General features: G+C 48.6%; 1 protein-coding gene across 1 annotated transcript in view; it reads right to left on the bottom strand.

The window, feature by feature from the left end:
• FBXO32 (F-box protein 32) overlaps positions 1-22,083 on the bottom strand; it is a 29,001-nt gene extending 6,918 nt beyond the window's left edge. The window contains exons 1-6 of the mRNA XM_004679604.2: positions 21,918-22,083; positions 16,372-16,484; positions 15,466-15,515; positions 14,434-14,526; positions 1,439-1,532; positions 461-645 (exon numbers count right to left, since the gene is read on the bottom strand). Of these exons, the coding sequence (XP_004679661.1) occupies positions 461-645; positions 1,439-1,532; positions 14,434-14,526; positions 15,466-15,515; positions 16,372-16,484; positions 21,918-22,033 (651 nt within the window). The 5' untranslated portion in view covers positions 22,034-22,083. The remainder of the gene's footprint in view (positions 1-460; positions 646-1,438; positions 1,533-14,433; positions 14,527-15,465; positions 15,516-16,371; positions 16,485-21,917) is intronic.
• Between the last annotated feature and the right edge of the window lie 21 nt (positions 22,084-22,104).

Below are 22,104 nucleotides of genomic sequence, written 5' to 3'. Positions count from 1 at the left end.
TTAATCAAAGGCTTCCTTGACCACACTATTAGTAATTGAAACTAGAATTTTATAAATTTGGTATCAGTTCTCCAGGCCATTGCCAACATAGCTCTATGGTATTCCAGGCAGCATCTTAAAGCTGTACACCACACATTCTTGAGGGAGAGATCTCAGAGCAGAGAGATTTCGAACCCTCCAGACCTTGAAGGGGTAAGGCCAACGGCTCCCCCCCCCAGCCAAGCTCCCAGCTTTCCCAGCAGGTTCAAGTGGGATGCCATCTTTCATATGCTTTGCTCCAGGTTGGCCAAGTTCTTCCCACCCTCCCCTATTCAGGAAGCCCCAGCCCACCCTCAACACCCAAGCTAGGCATCGGCTCAGAATAGGCCCGTGGATTCCAAGACTTGGTGAGGCTGGCTGCTGCCAGTGGAGGAACCGATGGAGCCTTTTCTGTGGGGAGAAGGAGGGCGTTCCTGCTTACCCTGGTAATTTGGATGCTGTTCAGCTGCTGCTGCCAGTGTAGAATCGTCTCCATTCGATACACCCACATGTTAATGTTCCCGACCAGCACAGACTTGCCGACTCTTTGGACCAGTGTACATAAGGATGTGTAGAGAGTCTGCAGAAGTTCCCTTATTAGCCTAATGTTTTGCTGGTCTTCAAGGACTTAAGTGGGGAAGAAAAAAATAAGAGTTATGATCCTGGAACACCCTCTATTTTATAAGCGGGCCTTTCTTCTCTATTCTGCTTTTGCAACCTGCGTACCGCCTCCAGGGAAATGGCTTCGTTCTCACCAGTGTTTATTTCACACTTGGCCGAGTGTCTGGACTCAAGGTTACTGGGTAGGGTTTCCACGATCTAGGCCCCTCTTTGTTCTCTTCTCCCTGCTTTCTACAGAGACTCCTCTTTTGTTGTCCTCGCAGCCCTGTGAATCACGGGCTCTGAAAGCAGCCTCCTTCTGGCAGAGCTCAGTGGTGGGGGCACTGGTCTGGGGGCCGGGTGCCTGGGCTTGAGTCCTGTCTGGATGAGCCACATGTGATTATGGGCAGATTAGTCTTTCTCATGAGTCTCAGTTGCTCCAAACGCATCATGAGTTGACTGAACCACAGGCCTGAAGTTCTGCACAGCTGTCAGAAGCTAGGAATCAATTCTGCCTGCACCCAGTTGTACTTCCCGGGCATCTGGCACTAGTGGGTTGGTGGCCCTGTTGGGTTACATGAACTCACTCCAAGAAGCCTGAGTTTACAGCAGGGTGGGTGGACAATCCCCAGAACAGGCCAGGAGGCTGATGGTCTCACGAGTTATACTCCTCCCTGAACTGGAATCGGGGGCCTCTGAAATGCACCTAGAGCTCATTTCCACCCACTTTGGTTCCCTGAAATAGGGTGGCATGTCCACTCCACTGGAAATCCCACGTGCCCATCTGCTGGCCTGTAAAAAGGGGTGAAATCGAGCTCACCTTTCAGTACCACTTTTTCCAAAATGTTCATGAAGTTCTTTTGGGCTATGCCACTCAGGGAGGTGAGCTGGGACTTTGCTATCAGTTCCAACAGCTGTGGATAAAAATAGAAGGTGCCAGGCTTAGACGACAGAGATATTTCTCTGCTCTAATCTTTGCTTCGGAGTCACATGACATGCAGATACAGGCTGACTGGGAGAGGGGGTGGGAGGCAGGGACGCGGCGAATAGAAAGCAGATGCTTCAAGTGGAAGAAGCTTCATTTGAAGCTTGAAATCAGGATGGTGATTTAATTGTTTTTGTTCCTTTTAAATAGAGTTTGGCTTCTGCCTGGGTGAATTCTACTTGCTCTTAGCAAGCAAAGCTGAGGTACTCTGAAGGGAACAGACCTCCTTTGACCTGCAGAGGTTTGGTTCTCATAATCACTCCCAGTGGGAGTTCTTGCCACTGGCACTTCCTCCTCCCAGGTACCACCTGCCCTCAAGACACCTTACGCCCAGCAATGATGAGCGCTTTCCAAGGTAGTAGAAGTTACCCTCTGTGAATGTTCCATACAAAGCACTCAGTAAAAATGTCTACTAATTAGAATCTTCCGTTGCACTCAACTTCCCGTAGAGAGAGGCCAATCACAGAAGATGAGAGAAATCTCTTCTCATCTAGGTAACCTGCTCCTTTGGAGAGTATCAAAGATTCCATGTTGAGGAGTGAAACTTTAGACAGGAAGGGGGCCTTAGAATTACCTACTTCACAGATGAGCAAAGTGAGGCAAAGTCCTCTCAACATACTTCATGCTTTCTCAGAATTATCAAACAGAAAAGCCTCATATAACTGAAAGCATTTAATTTCCCCAAGACATAGCAGCTCCCTCAGGAAAAGAAACTAGCCTTAGACTTACAGGGTAAATTGCATTTGGAAAGCCCAGACCCCTCCTTTATATTAAAGCTTGAATGTCCTCTCAAGGAGCGTCACTCCTGGCTAGGCTCCAGCCCAGCTTCACATGGGCTCAGTGACACAATGCTGGGCCCTGGAATCCAGGACGCGAGCAAGTGACCTTCTAAAAGCTGGACTGCAGAGGAGAACCAGGACTTTTGGATCCAAGCCCCAGCCCATTCCAAGCACCTCTGCTTCCAAGGCATTTGTTTAAAAATCTCATCCCCACAGAGACTCTTAGGAGGTTGTCAAACCACAGACAGACTTTTAATTTCCTGAACATAATTTTACTTTCTGCTTAAAAATACCCACCCAAACCTTTTCCTGCCTGGCTTCTGTGTCCCCACACACTCGGGGAGAGTCAGTCTTCTTGCTGGGAGAGGGTGGGGAGAAAAGGTGGGGCTGGTTTGTTAACTTAGGAGGGGTTGGTGAGCCCAGGCTGGAGAGCAGCAGCTGACCCGCCCCGCCCCCACCGACGCTGAGCGAGGCAAGAAGCCCAAACACCACCAGAGCCTTGAGTCCCGCCGGTGCACAGGCCACCCTGGAACTATCTGCTTCAACTGTCACCTCCCGGCACGTGACAGTGGAAAGGAGTGAAAAATGGCACAGAGGGACTGGCCAAGCCTCTCATTTATCTCTCTGACCAACAGCAAGACTCAGAGGGCCAAGCTGAGGTTCTATTAATACCCTGAGCCTCACATGAGCTGCACAAAGCAAGATGAAAGAAAACAAGAGCCTGGATGGCTCGGTGGAAGGGCAGGCAGGCGGTGCGCTGTGACTCATCATTGGGTGGGGGGGTGGGCAGAGCTGTCTGAAACCCAGCCAATACCCGGATTCCATGTGACTCCTACCTCCTGAGGGTGTCAGTGTCAATCTTGTCTAAAAATGCACTCATCACAGGACAGGAAAACTCTCAAGGCTGTGACGGTGCATTGGAAGGAAAACAAGCAGCCTGGGGTCTGACTGCTCTGTGAGCAAGGAGTTGGAATAGAGCAGCACACCCCTGTCACCGGATAGCAGGATGACAAGTCATCCAGCCTGTGTTTACTCCTGTCTCAAAAGAAAGTCCCTCTTGGCTGCCAGGCAGCTGTGGGCTCCGGAGACAGAGCCTAGAGTAGGAGCCACCTGGGACCTTTCCCACCGTCACTCATCTGGCAAGTAGTCCCCTCATACCCACTCGCCCTAGCATTGTGGTGGACTAGGTGGACGATGGAGACCCCAGGCCCCTGCCCTGGAGGGTCCTGGCAGGCCTTTGGTATCAGCCATCGACCTCTCTGAAACTCGCCTCTCCAGCTCTAAATTGGAATAAAAACACTACCTACTTCACAGCCTTGTGATGCGAATGAGATGAGATGCGTGCATAGAAAGTCACTGTAAATGTCAAAGAGGCATTTGTATTATATACTATTATTTCTTCTAAGCCCTGTTTGTTGAGTGAATCTTAAAGTTGATTTCAAAGCTTAGCAAACATTTTCTGTGAAAAGTCCAGAGTAAATATGTTAGGTTAAATATGTTAGGTTTCGTGTGTTGTACATAGTGACAAAGCAGACTTAAATAATATGTAAATAATGGGTGTGGTTGTGTCTCAATAAAACTTCATTTACAAGAAAAGATGGAGGGGGCTAGATTTTGCCCTTTGGTCACAGTTATTAGTACGTGCATTTCTACATATTTACAGATCTCTCTATATATTATCATATTTGAGGTTGGAGATTCCAGAGCCCCAGTGTCTGCCTGGGTTTCCCCATCTGTAAAATATGCCTAACAGTAACTACTTGAGAGGTTCTGTGAGGATTATATCCATATGCACTCATAACAGGGCCTGTTACAAAGACTAGACACCACAAATTATTATCACAGCATAGACAATATCACTTACTAAAATTATTGCCAAGAAGAGCACAGGTAAAGAACGGCTAGTTCACAGATCTTCAGAGCCCCTGTCTTTTGATTTTTGTGTTTTCAACCAAACATTGTAAAGCTTTCAAATTTTAATATTCTTTTATTCTGTTTGTAAGACCTTTAGCAGCTCTATTGATAAGTTAATGTTGGTACATTTTATGACTCACATGGTCGCATCAATGGGGCAGTCTTGCTAACAGTCATGGGGGTTTCCATGCCAACTACAGTCCATGCCTTTTACCTGAATGTCCCTGTCCAGGCTTCAATGATAACCCGATGAGGTGGGTTCGCCAGGTGACCAAAGGAGACTGTGGCTCAGTCTCAGCTAAGTGACCGGCACAACAGGTGGAGGAGCCCGGCTTCAGGACTTTAATTGGTCAGGGTCAACCAAATTTGTAGCTGGAGTCAATCTTTGATGTAAAGGAGTAGCCATATCGTGTAGTATTATGTCTGGGAAACAGGGACTGGAAAGTGTCTGTCAGAAATCACATTGTGACAGATTACCAGCTGTTAACATTACGGGAGAAATAATATCCAGGATGAGGCCATTGCTGGGGGTAAACTATGTAGGTCTACTTTCTATATTAGCATATTTCTCCACAGGTACAAGCTGTAGGTACTAGAGGTTAAGGGGGTGGAATTTAGTAATTTCATTTCTGTGTTAAGAGAGCTGTGTGACTGGAGAAGTAGGAGGTATCAAGCGATTTATTTACCCAGATGACTTCACCAATGGGAGTCTGTGCCCTCAGCCACAAGAGAAGCAGAGAGCAGAGCAAAATGTCTTGTTTGGAAATGACTGTTTCTGCCAGGCAAGTTCTAGCCCAGGTGCCAATAATTTGTGGCTGTGTTTAAGGAGGCAAGAGGGTGACAGGGAGCAGACAGGGGGTCCTGGCTGCTCCTGGATCCCGATCCCGAGAGGCAGTGTTAACCACACAGGCAGCCTGGGTGCCCGGCGCGACCTGACAGGAATGGTCTGGCTGGGGGAGGAAGGCATGGCAGGCGCAGCGTGCCCAGCACACATCCTGCCCTTCGGCTGTGGCTCACGCTGGTTTTGGACACACTGAACGGAGAAAAATCTAGTTGAAGCATTACAGGAGAGCAAACCTTAGAGCGGCCATCAACCCCAGTTTGCCATCAGCCTCATCTCCCTTTCGCTGCGGAAAAGGCAGCTGCTTTCCTGCTCTTCATTTGGTCACTGCATTCATGCTTTTAAAAATACATCAGCTCACATCACTTCTCTGCTGGAAACCCTCAGATGCTTCCTGTTTCTCTCAGAAAAAGCTCTAGACTCTACGACTGGCTCGCTTTTCCCTGATGTGGTTCTTGTTCCATTCCTTGCAGTGTGTGCCCCAGCCCTTCTGCTCTGGCCCCTTGGCCAGTTTGGGTGCCCGGAACAGGCCTGTTTGTCCTTGCCACGTCTCCGTGTCCTGGACTCCATCCCATCCTGTGGTCTCAGTTCAAATATCGCTGGCTCAGAGAGACCTTCTCTGACCAAGTTATGTGAAAACTTCCCAGCTGCCATCTTTACCTGGCTGTGGTTTCACTGTTCTTCATTGCTCATCTGAGATATCTGGTGATGTGCTTGCTGGCTGCCTGACTGGGCAAAACCCTCAAGACAGCAGGGGCGGTGCTGCTCACCCCTCTCCCCTGGCCTGGGACAGGGCAGGCGCTCAACAAACGCTTGTGGTTTGACACATTTGTCTTTTAGAGTCAAGGGGTGTTATAGCTGGCAGGGACCTGGGAAGCAGTTTACCCCAACTCTCTCCTGCCACAGATGAGGAGGCTCATGATGGCCAGATGGCACAGTCAAGGCGTGCCACAGGGAGGGTGGTCTGGACTGTCAGTAAGTCCTCACTGAATATGATGGACAGGCTTGTGGAACTGCTGTTAAGCGAGATGGCTTATCATGAAAGTAGATCCTTGAATAATGCCATTTTGCTTAGAGTTGGCTGGGATCTCTGTTTTCTCCTTCGTGTTATTACATGACATTGAGCAAAAGGACATTATTTCAGGACCTGCTGTATTTATTTGGGTTTGGACCTAAACAGGTGCCTGATGTGTTCCTTTATTTTTTTTTTTTAAGTTCTATTATATTTATACACACAGAACTGGAGTATAGGCCACAGGTGCTGGGGCAGAGAGAGGATCCACCAGAGATAGAGTGGGGAGCAGAACAGGCCGACTGATGAAGTACACTGCTGAGGGGAGCAGCGAGCGAGACGGGAGAGAACTGCTGTGCCCTGTGGGTCACCTCTGGGGCCGGGGAACTGAACTCAAGCTGACGGACACAGCTGCAGATAGCTTTATAGTTCAGTGCCCTAACCCCTTCGCCACCAGGGGGGGCCCTGAAGTGTTCCTTTTAATGCAAACACTCTCCAGGAGGGAGACAGCTGAGGGCTTGAGGGCCACTAAAAAACTGGGGCTGTTGGCAGCTGCCCTTACCTGTTGGTTTGAGACAAAACCACACTAAGGTCAGCCACACGGCGGCTGCTCAGGAAGCTTTCAGCAACCCTTCATGTTGCTCACGTGCTCCACACCCAAGCTGGGCGCCCACAGAACATCACATCTTCTGCAGTGAGCCCTTGGCCGCATCTCTGTCTGTACCCAGTGTACTCCAAGAAACTTATTTATTCAAAGGAAAACACAGATTAAAAACCTGGAAAGTTTTGCCCTGACTTTGAGCTTAAACACTGACAGGTTGGAAGAGGGAAACTTGCAGTTGTATTAATAATCTTCAGGCATGTCAAGATTGGGTAAATATTATTCACAAGTGAAACATCTCTCTAACCAAGGGCGTTAAGATCCTAAGAAGGAGGGCTGAGTTTACACAAATTAATTGTATTCGCGGCCCAGGGGCCCTGGCCTGTCTGTCTCCATCCAGCCCACACCCTTCTGGACTGACGTGGCCCCTCCTCCCTGTTGTTTCAGTCTGAGCAGTTCTGACTCAGTTGGGCTCCTGGTCTCCTCCCGTCCTCCCTGAGGTTCGATGAGGTTGGCTGGGCCATGGCCTTGGCCCCTGGCAGGCTGTCACCCCTCTTCACACCTGCTCTATTCCTGCAGACGTCCACATGGCTGCTCTTCAGAGAAGAGAATCTCAGGCTCAAGGGTGTCCGAGAAGCGGGTTCCAGGCTTCCTTCCTCCATTCCCCTGGACAGGACCAAATCCAAGCTGTAGCTTCAGTGTTTTTACTTTGTCCCCCACATATCCAGACGCGCCTCATCCTGTGGGCAGATCTCGCACCATTCTCTGTGAGCGATGGCAACACGAGCTATGTGGCAGGAACTTAGTACCGAAACACCGGTTATGATGGGATTTGAACGCATCCTTTGAAGACGCAGTTGGGCTGTGTGCTGCTGTCTTAGCCACTTCAGGGGTCCTCCTTCAGGAGAGCAAGGGCCTTGGGGGCCTGGCTCATGGGAATGTAAGTGAAACCTTACCCCGAGGTGTCTTACCCCAAGGCAGGGCGACCCAAGGGACAGTGTCTACGAACTCATAAACCTACCTCCTTGGATGGGGGCTGGGGAGGGTGGGGGGAGGGAGCCCCCTGACCTGGCGCTTAAAGTCAGCTCACCTGCTAAGGTTATTGAGCTCATCTTCCTGCAACCTTAGGTGGAATTAGCCTAGAAACCTTAGGTGGAATTTCACTAGGAAATGACTTTCTGGACACAAGCAGGGGTATGTTTAGATGCTGAGTCCTCAAGAAAAGGCCCCATAAAAACCCCGAAACGGAGACACCTGTGACCCTCTGGGCTGTGAAATGGGGCAGGAAGAATCAGGTAGAAAATACTTCTGACAATCTCTACAGCTTGTCATTCAGTTCGAGGCCTGTGCGTGTGTCTTCATCAGGACCTTGAAGGTGAGAGTAACACCTGACACACTCATCGAGTGCTTACACCTGATGCCAGGCCTGAGCTGCATTTCATGTGCTTGATTTCAGTTTCACTGTCACACAGCACTATGCGGGAGCGAACCCTAGGGGGGCACCTGTGTGAGGCGCATGGTTCACAAATGAATATACGTAAATTGACGGCAAATACTTAATTCCTTTACTGTCAGCAGTCCATGACCAGAAACACCACTAATCTGACCTCTCAGCCTTCCCGCTTGTTTGCGTGCCTCACTCCTGCAAACATCCCATTGCTTTTGGGGTTGTCTAGATACCCCTGGTGCATGTGCTCCCCCACTTCTGAGGTCACACGCTATGTGCGCGTCCTCCATTCTAACAGCACCAGCACCTGCAGGACTGACTTGCATGGACGGTGATTTTGACCTGGAAAGCCAGCACTTCCGAGAGGTTCAGAATTGCTCCTGGCAAACCACTAGCAGCCTAGTCGCCATTCACTGTCACCGCCCTATGCCCTCAATGCCGATGCCCAGCAGTGGCACTTTCAGATGGGCCCACGGCTCTGCTCGTTGGATTTTTCTGCCAGTGGGGTGGCTGACCTCCTTCCCTCCAGCCTAGCCGTTAAGGCCCAATGGAAAAAAGACACTGTCAGCACGCAGGGGACAGGCCCGCCCTGCATCGGAAGGTCACAGCTCTGTGCGCTGCCAAATTAATCCAAGGTCACTGAAGCAGAGGGGCTGGGTGAGGGATCAGGAGGCTCCCGCACATCATGACCCGCCAGGGGCTTGGCAATAGCACGCCCTTAATTTAGGGCATCGGGTTTAACTTTGAGTCATAGTGCCATATTTCAGCCTGTCGTCTGCCAGACCGCCAGTCAATTTAAACTAAAACATATTTTTTTGGCATAGACTCTTCGGGGTGGTAGGAATGCAGTTACTTGCTGGAAACATTCAAATGGACAGGGTGGTAATGAGGGGGAAAAAGGAATGCGCATCGGCTTGGGTCGTGCTGTTCTCTGCTGCACAAGGACAGAATTGGGGCTGCAAACATTTGTTTGTCCTTCCTGATCTGCTAGGACATATGAGTCAGTTCATTCCAGGCAGGAAACTGGTACTCGAGGTTTTCTAAACCTCCCCAGTCTGAAGATGGCATTTCTAGTTAACACGTTGGTGGCTACCTTCTCATCCTACAGAGAAATCTGGGGGTCTAGATGAAACGTCATCCAGACATGGACGTCCTCTCTTGTACATACAAGCATGTGTGCGTGTGTGTACATGTAACGCTGCAGCAGTGCCAGAAGCAGGCAGGGCCATTCCACTAAGCCCCGGAGCAGAGGAAAGAAGCTGTCAGGAGTCAGAGCATCAGGATTGGTGCCACCTTTAGCCTACGGCCCTTCCCAGCTGGGCTGTCTTGTGCAAATCATGCAGTTCCCTGACCTCTCTGCTTCCCTATCTCTAAAATGCGTTAATTATGTCTGCCTGCTTTACAGCCAGACTGTCTCATCCAAGACACACAGGGTTGTCATTTAGAAACTACCAAGGGCCAGGATTATAATTTTAGAGTTGATGGCGTGTGGGGATGTCAGGAACCATTGTGGCTGGAGAACCATCCAGAAGTCAGGACTTTTTCCAGCCGTACCTAAATGAACAATTGTCACCAACTCTTATGGACCCCTTACCATACTGGGTGGATATACGATCAATTGCTAATCTCATTTAGTCCTCGTGTGGCTCTGAGAAGGGAGATCTTTATAATCATTCCTGTTTTATGAGCGAGTGAGGCCTGCCCGAGGGTCATATGTTAACTTAGTATAGGTCAAACTGCATGGGCAAGCCAAGCCTTTAGCTGAGCGCGTATTATAAAGTGCTGTGCTACTTCCAGACAGAATGTTCAAATCTGCACCGAGCTGAGACCTGCGCCCGAGACTTCCCCGCTCCAGCCCCTACCTGCACTCTACCACAGGATTCTGCCCAGAGGTTCCCACCTCCTGAAGCTCCATAGCCCCCCGGCTCTACCAAGCCTTGGAAGGCACCTCATGGCATCGGCCATTTCCTTTAATGTATATTTCTAGGTTACTCTTCAGACTGTAGAGCAGGGAGTGGAAATTTTTTTAATACTGAGATAAGGAAATATTTTAGGTTACAGGTCATAAGGTCTCTGGTTTAGCTCTGAACTCAACTCTTCTATAAATTTTGCATGAAAACAGCCATAGACAGTATTTACGAATGAGCATAACTATGTTCCAATAAAATGTCTCTTACGGGGATGAACATATAGTTTCACATAATTTTAACGTGTCATGAAATAGTAGACGTCTTTCCTTTATTCAAGGGCTAGAAAGCGTGCAAATCATTCACAGCTTGCAGTCCACGCAAAACCAGGCAGTAAGCACCGCTGAAAACAGCTGAGCGGTGGAAACAGCCGCAGGGCCCCGCCCGTGGATCAGGAAGAGGTGGTACATGAACACCATGGACTAGCCCTCAGCTATCCAAACAGATCAACTCTCACCATCTGTGGCAGCATCGAGGGGGCTGAGGGGACTATGCTCAGCAAAATAAGTCACAAAGAGAAAAACACATCCTGAATGGTGTCAATTATGAGCTCAGAGAAACCAAAGAAAGGGTCAGATAAAGAACTAACCCCTAAAAAGCTGACTACAGAGTTGAGGGTGGAAGGGGTGAGTGGGGAGGGCGACAGCAAGGTGGGAGGCAGCACAGAGGACCGTGGGGAGGCTCGCAGGTGTCTTGGTGGTGGGTGGGACTGCCGACTACCTACCTGGGGGAGAGCCTATACTTCCAACACATGAGCAACGACGCAAAGCCATGTCACCTCAATGAAAACAAATAAATAAAACGGGACATTAAGCCCAGGCAGTGGCTGTGCTGGCTCAGGGCCAGGAGGGTCTCGGCTACTTTGTCCTTCTGTTTCCCTCCCCGGCTCATGATGGGGCTTGCAGAAAACAGCACAGGTTTAGCTTGGAGTCAAACATGTCTGAGCTCACTTCGCCTGGGACTCAGCATAGCAGACCCTTAAGAACTTCTGGTGCTAGGCCTCTTCAGTCATATTTATTTTTTATTGATATTGCTCAGTTTTATCTGCATTCCATCTTATCCCAAGAATATAGTTTTCTCAAATGACTCACTAGAGAACAGGGGTAGTTGTTTGGGTAAATGTGTTTCTGGTATTGAGCCTCACCCAGGAGGACCTAAGAATTTTAAGACTTTATGGTTACTCTAAGCACTTGAAAATTCTCATTCCAAGTCAGTAAATCTTTCCCTCAACCTATCTGGCCTACAAATTGAGATGTCTGGTCTTAGTAACCCAGGAAAGATGGCTGCAAATGCTTCGAGCCTGGAAAATAAGTCACAATGTATTCTGAAAGTCTATATAACATTTTCACATCCATGACATTTTTGCATCCTCACAAAAATGCTCAATTCAGGTATGATTAGCCGACATTTACCTGAACAGCTAAACTTAGAGCCGCAAAGCACTTTTCAGAAGGCACCACAGCTAGAGAGCTTTGAACTTAAAGTCAGAACACGGAGGGGCCACCTCTTTCCAGCCCTGAATTCCTGGTAGGCTGTACATGCCCAGAAGCCAGCTCCATCAGGCAATACCTTTGTTTAAAATCTCAGGAGGCAAAAGATAGCACACGGGGTCCCAAACAGTTTCTGAGCTAGTTTGCAAACCTGAACACACACTGGGTCACTGGGCAGCTAGTGGGAAGCACAGGGCTTGGCACAAGCTGTCAGCTTCTCTGGACCAACAAGGCTTGCAGATGATTCTCTGAGCCTCCAGGGCTGAGATGATTGCACCGGAGCAGCCTTGCTTCAGAGCTGTGAGAGGCTGTGTGGTGCATGCATCTTTCTACTGGAGACCCTCTTGCCCACTAGCCTCCAGGCCCAGGGGGGTGAGTCAGCCCTGGCTTCCTCATGGTCACCAAGTCCCATCCCCACCATCAGCCCTGCCCTGGAATCCGTTCCAGCTCCCCAGGGGAATTTCCAAAATGTGTTGTTGGTCTTGAAGCAGGGTGAAAACCAATTTTGAAAAGAGCCTTTCAGAAATGGGGTAAGCTGCTGCTTCTCCAGATTCAAACTCATCTTTAAAACCCACAGTTAAAGTTGTGTTTCAGACTCAGGCGGTGTGGAAGGGGTGAGCTGGAACGTGAAACCCACTAAGGAAAGGTACAGTGTGCCGTATGGAAGCATCTCCAATTTATATTCAAAACATCTGTTTCCCAAAATTCCACAGAATGTTCACACTTACTGATAAAAATGGTAACATTTAGAGATAGCATGAGGGCCGTTTCATGGTCCCCTGAGTGTCTGTTTTTCAACATGTCAATCAGCATGAACACAACATTTTAAAGACCTTTAAAGTTGGGTCAGTTTGTTACTGGAACCAAGGAATTATCGTCGTATTCAAAAAACATTAGGTCAAAGCAGTGAGCTGGGTAACACACTGGCACAAACTGCTTTGCAAAGTTGGTTCAAGGATAAGGACCGCATGAGAAGTGTACTGAGTTCCTTAGAAGAAAAACCTCAAAATATGGTGCCTGTCATTGAAAGGTTTTAAGCTCTTTATATAAATAACGTATTATTTCTTAAATTACAGAGCACTCTAACAGGGAAGGGGAAAAAAAAGTTGTTTTTTTTCCAAAACAGCAGTATTTTCCCATTATTTCTGAGCCTACAGATTTTGAAAGCACCCAGCAGTTTCTCTAACTTAAAGATGACTTAAGGGAATGTGCAGCTGATATATTTTTTAATTAGATGCCATCAGACCCAAGTTCAAGTTCACGATTCCCTAGTGCTTTCTTTAACGTAGAATGACATTTTAATTGAGAGGGCATTTTGGGGAGAATCAACCATAATTTGCTAAGAAGGTAATAATAAATATTAGTGGTTGGCTTTGCATAACAGACTCTGGCCTGTCGTGTTTCCTAAATGGCATGTCACATATAGTGTGTCACTCTGTCTCACTGTGGCTCTATGAAGCTGAGTGACCGTAAATCCTCACAGAGGGGGAAAGGAATGCTAGAAAAGTTGGAACAGCTTAAAAGTGCTGGAGCTGGCATGTGTCAACCCTCAGACACAGCAGTCCTGGGCTCTAAGTCTCCTCTGATTTCAGAGCCTGAGTCTGTTCTTATGGAGATTTGTGACCTAAAATAAGTCATTTCACCTTACTGTGCTATCACTTGTGTAAACAGATACTAGGGCTGCTGGAAAGGTACAAGGAGATGATACACGTAACTGCATTAGGATTCTTGCTGTTAAGATCCTTGACCTCACGCTTTATTCTTACGCAGCGAAAACACATAGGAAGGAGAGACACCTGAAGACTGACCACTGAGAAAGCAAACATCAGAGTCGGTGTCTTTCTTTAGTACCTAAAAGACGAAACTATTCACATTCTTAGCTACAGAACTCCCACACCTTGCTGGACCTGTCTCTGTCTGGCTTGTGCAAGGGCCTTGGTGACCTCCCTATAGTAGCAGCATCACACTGAATGGCATGAACATTTTAGGCTGTCTTATTTTCTGCTTTTAGACAGGAATAAGAACTCAGCTGAAAGTGGAAGGGTCTGGCCCTGTGCTCACCTTCAAGGAGGTCACTTTTATCAGGCCAGCTGGGCTGGCCAGGCCGCATCTGCCCAGAGGACAGGTGAGACATCCAGGCCTCAAGGGGGCTTGAATGTCATCGCTCTGGCGGAGCTTTTGCAATCATCTGACTCAATGACATGGCACCAGGAAGCACAACAACCCAGCAGGAGGAAAATAAGAGCCAAACCACGCCACACCACAGGGGGAAAGTCCCCCTACTTCCGAACCCAGGACCCAAACAGCTGCTGCCTGCCAGGCTGAACCAGCACCAGAAAATACGGAAGGGAGCTTGAGGGGAGAGGAGGGGGCCGACAATAAGCCGATTAAAAAGGATCAGGACTTGGCGGTCACAGTTAGACGGACTTGCTTTCTTATCTTCGTCATGAGTATCTTGCTAATGCTTGTTAAGTTTTTTTCCCAACACAGGGTTGCCATCTATCCAGGGGGGCTGGGCGTGACCCTCATCGGTATGATGCTGCCCCTGTTTGGGGGCAATCTCAGTACACCTTAACAGGATCACAAGAGACCTTGAGGTCTGACAGGGGAGGAGAGGGAGGTTGAGGAGTCCATTTCCTGCCTTCCTTAAAGTCCCCAGAAAATTTATATTTTTTTTGGGCAGAGAGTTGGGGGGTGGCAACCTACTTTAAGACAACATGAAAAAAAAAATTCAACTTAAGAGAGAGTTTTGATAAGCCACTGGGTGCTTGAGACTTACCCGTACTACGTAGTTAAACCTTCTGGAGTCCAGAATGGCAGTTGAGAAGTCCAGTCTGTTGAAAGCTTCCCCCAGAGTGCAATAGCCATGGCGCTGGGTGTGAAAATGGGGTGCAGAGGTCACTCCTGCCACAAGAGCTGTTCTCCTGAACAGTCCACCAGGAACCCACCCCACAAGCATGACACCTGCCCTAGGTTACCTGCGGTCATCTGCTTCGTCCTTTGCCGCTAAATTTCTTCTGAGAACCCCTGGAAGCCACATGGCCGGGCGTGGCTCACCCTCGTGCAGTACCCCCACTGCGACCCATACCCCCGGGGCCTGGTTCTCTGCCGGCCCCAGAATAGGAAAATGCTGCTACTCTCATCAGAAACATTTTTAAGGCTGACTGAGGAGCAAAAGTTTTGCTCTCTTATCTATGAATTCACAAGGCGCTGGGAGTAGAGAGCCATGCTGACTCACAGAGGCCAGCTCTAGTGAGGTGTATTGTTGAACACAGGCATCCTCTAAGATTGAGACAGAAATCGTATTCTATCACCTAGCACCCTGGTTCAGACACACACCTGTGCAGAGAGAGGACACAGAAGGGGCTTCTCTAAAGTGCCACCTCGTGTGGCTACGGACTGCTCCCCGCCTACCTCACACAAGCAGATACCAAAGACAAAGTTAGTGATGAGTCCTCCCTTCCAGTGCTCACGCTTAAGTAAGATGAAGTCTAAAGAGAGGTAGGCACTGTCCTAGAGCGAGGCCGGGGCTTTTAAATGATAGCTGTGAGGTGGACACAGCGATCTGTAGAAGGCATTTTTGGCTCTATCACCTCTCAGAATGGAGGGGAGGCCACACAGTGACTTTTGCTCCCTCCCTCATATCTCTTCCCTACATGCTCTGATGTTCGGCTAGGAAGCAGGCTTCTAGCCACTTCTCCCTCCCCCCAGAAGACAATCATGCCTTGGCATGATTCTGTAGCCCGATTTCCCCCTGGCCTCCTGGGAGGCATGAAGCTGAGCACACTTTTCAGTCAATAGGGGTGCTCACCTCTTTAGTACTTCCTTTGTGAACGTAGATCCATTTTTCTTGGTGGAAATCTACAGAGACAGAACAAAAATAACACACATTTAAAATCTTTCACTTGCCCAAGATTTTAAACTTTTCTTTTTGACTTTACTCCAAAGTGTAAAAAGTTTCGACAAAAACACAAAGATTCTACTGACAACCTAAGAGGAAGCCAGTGCCTAACTTCTATCGCGTGTAAATGTTGGAGTTATAATTGATTTCGTCTGAGGCACTCCAAGTCTTTGATGATTAGATTTATATACCAATGCTCCAAATTAAAAAAAAAAAAAAACAAAAAAACACAACAACAAATACCCAAGTACAAGTTTGTTGCCAAAGCCAAGCCTGTAACTTACACAGGTCATAGCAAGTAGAAATAAAACAGATAACACAGGAGGAAACCGGGCTGTACAAACGGACTGAGCTAAACATCTGGAATGCCTGCATATTAACAGAACTTTATCCTCTCTGTCGAGACGTGCATATAGCACCTAGAACTGTTAAGGGTTTTTTGGTACAATTAAAGAGGGAGAAATAAATATTTTCAAAGCCTCAGAGCATAGTTAAAATAAAAGCACACACTTGGAACTGATTCCATGGACCATAGGCGTGGATAATAATGAAATTAACTATGTCAAATATGAGTGACAAGCAGGCGGGGGCAGGGAGGAGGTGGAGAACACTCCAGCTAGCAACTGTGCATAAATAGGAGGATAAGGGCACATTGTAAAAGCCAGGTTTCAGAGGGTAGAGAGCAGTTATCACTGCCAGTGACAGAGTGAACATGAAAGCAGATGTCTAACACTGAGGTGTGATTTCTTTTCTGAAGGAACCACTCAAAATGATCTTCAAACAGCTTTCTTTTGAAGTTCAAAACCAACAGCTTACACTGAGTTTTGGTTTTGCTGTTCATCATGTCCTTCTTTCTCTTCTTGGCTGCAACGTCATAGTTGAGGTTGCTGAAAAGGTTTTCCTTATTGTATACTTCCTTGTTGCGGTAGCTAGGGATAACAGAAGACAGGAGGGCGTGAGCTGTAACAGTGATACTTTAATATGAGCTGTTTCTATAAATAGTTTGCTGGATCATAAAACACAAACATACCTGCTCCTCAAACAAACACTAACAATCGCCCAAAAGCAGTGTATACGGTCACAGACGTCCCTCTCTGGGGATGGAGTACTGTCCCGTCTCTGTGGAAGGCAGGGATAGGGCTTCTACTTCTTTTGAATCCCCCAACAGTGCCTGCCATTGTATGTGATGCACAGCCTGGCCCTCTTTAACGAAGAGCAATGCAGGGCACCACGCTATCACTTTCAGCAAAACTGAATGGTATCACTGTAATACACAAAGCCTTCATTTTGCACAAGTATCCACCCCACGTTGCTTTAGAAAAATAGCTTTATGGAGCTATGATTCTCAGGCCATACAATTCACCTATTGAAAGTGTACTCCAGCGTCTTTTACTAGCCTGCTCCCGTCATGACTGTAAAACATGATCACATTTATAGAAATCGGACTTCCTAACCCCATTTGTTGGCGATGTTTAGAGTCTAGTGATAATTGTTTGGGTTTCATGTAATTCCGTGGGTCACATGAATCATGCGCAGAAGGGAAGAACTCGGGCTCTCTATGAAACAAGCTGAATTCATAATTTGCGTGTCTGTGGACGGAGGTTCATTGTGGGTCAGGTGGGCAGCTCCTGTCGGCTGAGCTGACATCTGGGGGCCTGGCTGCGTCTTATTCTACCATGAAGTGTGTCTTCACATCCTCAGAAGGGCTGCGGGAGCAGCCTGCATGAGAAGATGGATTCCTCTCCTAACCCCAGCGGTACATATAAATCCGGATTTAAAAAAAACCAGTTATTTGGTATCACGGTTAACTGCGTTGGTTTCTACTATTGTTTGTGATTTAGCGGGCTCCCCCTTCAGGTGGTGCCACTGCACCCACCACCACCCAAGCAACCACAGACCACCCCCCGTGGTTCCCACGTGGCTCTCCCTGCAGAGCCTCAGTGCCATAGTCAGATTTCCTGGTGCGTTATTAATTTGGCTTTATATGTAAGGACTTTTTTTACACATCCTTGTTTATTTTTCCACAAACTAGCATTTTCCCTGCAGTGGGTTGCCACATTTCTTCCCGCCTGTCTTGTCGAAGGGCTGACACGTGACGTCACCACCACTCTACTCTGCTTCCCGACCACAGGGATAAGCTCACGGGATAATCAATCCCTGGTTAATCTCTAGTGAGGCCCTTCTTAATACGTTTACCGAGAAGTTTCTTTAGCCTTCTCCTTTTCAGAGAAACAAGATATTTTTAGGTTTTCGAAAGATTACTACAGCAATGCCTTCTCTTAGTGTCAAGGGTAAATGTGTGGGATCTGACTTCATGTGACACAAGAGTGTGTGTTAACCTGCAGGAGACACAAAAGTTTCAGCTCCTCAGGGATCTGCCGGAGGGTCACCAGGTAAAGGCACTGAAGAAAAAGTCCATATGGCTAATTTCAGACATTTCAATTAATACCCATGAAAGTGCAAAGCTGGAAGGTCACCTGATAGTCTGTGATGTGCCAAAGCTGAGAGCAGCTAGACGCAAAGGTAGAACATTTTGAGTGCAAACACACCCCCCACAGGCTTCGTTGTAAAGAAGACACATACATGCACTGCGGACAGAACCCTTCAACCGAAATTGCACTTACAGAGAACCATGAAGTAAAGCTGTCTTATCCTCAGTCACACATTCAAGCTTTAGTAGAAAATGTTCAGAGCATGGCCAGAGATGGGGACCATAATTCAGAAATTGTAAATATTTATACGTCATCGTATTCTTGGCTAATTGAAAACACTCCTCCAAAGCATCTGAACACTTTCTTTCCTTATAGAAACTACAAAACCCGCATGCAGCCCAAGGCCTTGTATCCAACATAATGGACAATGCTCAATGTGGAAAGTTTGAACCAAGAGAAACCCTGTATTATTGATGCGATTATCAGGTTTCAGATTCCAGAGCAGGGTGCAGAAGGCAGGATTATGGGGTTTATTGGTGTTGCCTGTTTATAGGTTTTAAGTAATAATACATTCAGTTAGAGGCTATTTTGAGTGTTCAATTATGTCCCTTTCAGAGACCTGAAAACAAGAAAAGCCAACACCATTTAGGAACTGTGACATTTAGTTAAAAAACAAAAAGTAAAACCACTCATAGAGGTCGCTCTCTTTAAATTCAACAACAGTCGGTGAGTTTCTGTTTGTAGTCGATTCTTACGGATCTTCATTTTCGGAGGCATAGGTCTAGTGTAAGAAAAAAGACCTCTTTCCGTCCTGTATTATCATGTCTCCCACTCCTGCCCCAAAATACTCGAGACAACTTTGGAAAAGGGGAAAGATGTCAGAATAAGACCATTTTAACAACAGAGATAAAGAGAGCAAAGGCAAACAGAAAAGGCCTGTTTCTCACACAGGCCATTTATCACACAGGCCGTGTAAGAAACCGTGGCCTGGCCCCAAGCAATGAGCTGTGGGTGAAGGGCCAAGCCACTTCTGTGGGAGTCTGCACTAACATAGACCCAATCTGTCAATTCACCCAGATTGCTGGGACAAAACAGCCAAGGATCTAAAGCTCTTAAACTGTGCCCTGCGTCCAGATAGTGCTAATAAAAATCTTAACTATTATTTTCTTATGCACTCATCTAGGGCAGAGAGGTGAACTTCCTGCTTCCTGATTCAGACTTATCTTCGCTGGGAAGCAATACTGGAGCTTTGAAAGGTAGGACTGCAGGCATGAAGAAGAGTGCTCTGGGTTCAGCTGAGATTGGCTAGGGTGGGTGGGTGGGGGGGTTTGTTGTCAGCAGGCCTTACTCAAGGAGGGGCTTTGGGGCTAGAGGAGGTCAGTGGTAGGGGGACTCAACCACCACTTCCTTGAAATATTTGGGTCACCCCAATTTATGCCAAGCTCTTTCCTTAAAATTTGAACCTGCTCTACTAAAGTCATCACTTGCCATCTTATACAGTTTCAACTTGCTAAGAAGGAACTCTACTTTTAAGTTTCTTGGAAAGCTCCATGTTCTCAGTTTGGGTACTTAGCTGGGATGGGCCTGGTAATATTCAGTGGCTGGAGGAGGACACAGCCCTGGACCACAGGAAGAGTGGCCATTCGAGGCAAGAAAAGATGTGCTGGGCAGACAAGGAGTGGGCAGCACTCACCCTTCCTCCCTGATGGGCAGCTCACAGGGGTCATGAACAGGAGATGTGCAGGGCCTGGGCTCAGACTCAGCCTGGGTCCGGTTTCCCATCCCCCCCGCCTTTTGTCAGGCTGGCCTTTTTTCTCCTAACAGGAGAGGCATTCAACTTCACCTGTGTGGGCAGGCACTCAGCCCAAACCAGACATCACAGACTGAAAACAGTGGGGATATTTGAGACTAGGAACCCAGGTCTCAGAAGGCCAATGCTTTTAAGAAGTTGGCAGACTTCTCATGCTAAGTAGGGAAGGGATTGTTTACAATTGCTGGGGGAAAAAATACTCCGCAAACAAACAGCCAGCTGCTGTGCTAGGAGCTCCCAAGTGATTCCTAAACTCTGACTCATCAAGAACCCAGGCCTTCACTATATTGATCATCTCCGAGATAGAGACCCACAGCTCCAAGCTCAGAGGGCCTGAAGTGAGGGGAACCAGATCCCAGTCTAGATTAACTTTCTGTGGTAAGTTAAAACCATCTTCAGGCCTTCCTGAAGTGGAGAGAGGCCCCATCTACTTCCAAGGAGTGACAGCAGATACAGCCTATCTATAGAACTATGGGCTCTGTGTTTTGAATCATCTCTTGCTGGACCAGCGGTCTGCTTCCTACCGAAGAGGACCCTACAGTTCTATCTGCAGAGCTGCTGTGACCCACTTCAGCAGGTCACTGCTGGACCTCCCTAGAAAGAATCTGAACTGTTACATAGAAACAAAGTACCAAAATATCAGACCATCCTTCCTCCCTAAGGATTGCGGAGAAAGGAAGGATCTATCTATTCTACCAGGATGGAAGAGAGCTTGTAGTCTAGGGAGAATAATTTAGGCATAATTGGTAGCCTGACTCCATAAAAGACATAGTCCAGTGACAGCAGTTGGTCTTGTTTCTTGTAAGTAAACATCTCAGTTGTCATAAATACACACACACACACACACACACACACACACACACACACACACACACACACACACACACACACACACTCTTCCCTCCCTACCCCCCCACCCCCATTGGAAGACAAAAGGGAGGTTGAAGCATTGCAAATTACAAACACATGGGATCTCCGAGGTCAAGTGGTCAAAATAACCACATTTTCTTGAGTTTTCTAAAAACCGAGTGCCGAGGGCTCCGCCAAACACCCCCTGGTAAATCTCAGTAAGTGGGAACCAGGCCCAGTTGGACTTCTCCAGTGAAGTCAATTTAAGGGCACCCAGAGTGGGGGTGGGAGGCCCTCTGAGATTTCAACCACAGGCAGTGGAAAAAGGCACCCAAGGGTGACGGGGCTGCACGGAACAATCCGGAACCACTTTCACTGTTGCCCTCACCAGGGCCAAATGAAGGATTTCCAGAAACCAGCGGCTGAGGTCCGGAACGGATGGATTCCAGACCACCTAACTCAGTGCTCCGTGTATGGGCCAAGCAGGGCGCCCCTCGAATCTAGGCTGTTCAGCCAGGCTGGCAGAGCTGGTGGTGTCCAGGAGACACCTGAGTCCTGGAACCAGGTGGGCTTTCTCAAGTTGACACGTACCACTTGAAATTTGGGTGCACGTACTACTCAAAGAAGAGCGCCCAAATTTCCACTGAGGAAACCAGACCTCCCAGAAGCAGGTCTGTGGTTCTCATCCCTGCCCCTTTACAGCTTCGCGGCCCCGGGCTTTCCCCCTGCTCCCCTAGACGGCCCGGCAGCGCCCAGAACCCTCTGGCCGCCCCTGCTCGGTTACGCATCCTCCTTGACCCTCTGGTTGCCGCGCGTGGGAAGAGCCTGGAGGCGCTTGGGGCTGGACCCGCGCATCACCGCCCGGCTGACTCGTGGCCACGGCGCTCGGCGCTCAGAGCCCCGCAGCCGGAAGGTGCCCGGCGCTCAGCTCGCGGGTAAGCGCCGCGGCGCAATCTGCGCCGACTCGGTTGTTTACGGCCAGAGGTCCCTTAAGTGGTGTTAAGTTTGAGCCCTGGGGGACAAGACCCGCGTGAGCTATCAAATTCTCAGCAGGCATCCTGCCCACTTTGAGACGCTGACCTTGAACAACAGGAGAAACCAAACCCCCAATCCCGGTGACCTCTGCAGAAACCCGGGCAAGTGACTCCCGTTCCCGGTCAGAGTTTCCGTCCTCGGTCTCTGCCCCGCCACCCCGTCTTCCACCGCTGCGCGCCCCGGGGCCAGCCCCGGTCTGTTCTGCGCTGCTGGAAGTTGCTGGCGGGTGCCCTCACCTGCTGAGGTCGCTCACGAAGCTGCCGCCCTTCTCGTCCAGGAAGCGCTTCCAGCCGTCGGCCGTCTTCACCCAGCTCTGCCCCGGGGACCGCCAGTCCTGCCCGAGGAATGGCATGGCACCGCGAGCGGATGCGACGGGCGGGCGCGGCGATCTGCTGGACGGGACCGGCCCGGACGCGCCGCCCC

Source organism: Condylura cristata, unplaced genomic scaffold, assembly GCF_000260355.1.
Source record: "Condylura cristata isolate star-nosed mole 26May11 unplaced genomic scaffold, ConCri1.0 scaffold00009, whole genome shotgun sequence".
NCBI lineage: Eukaryota > Metazoa > Chordata > Mammalia > Eulipotyphla > Talpidae > Condylura > Condylura cristata.
Note: the sequence above shows the minus strand (reverse complement) of the source record. Positions and strands in the feature narration are given on the sequence as shown.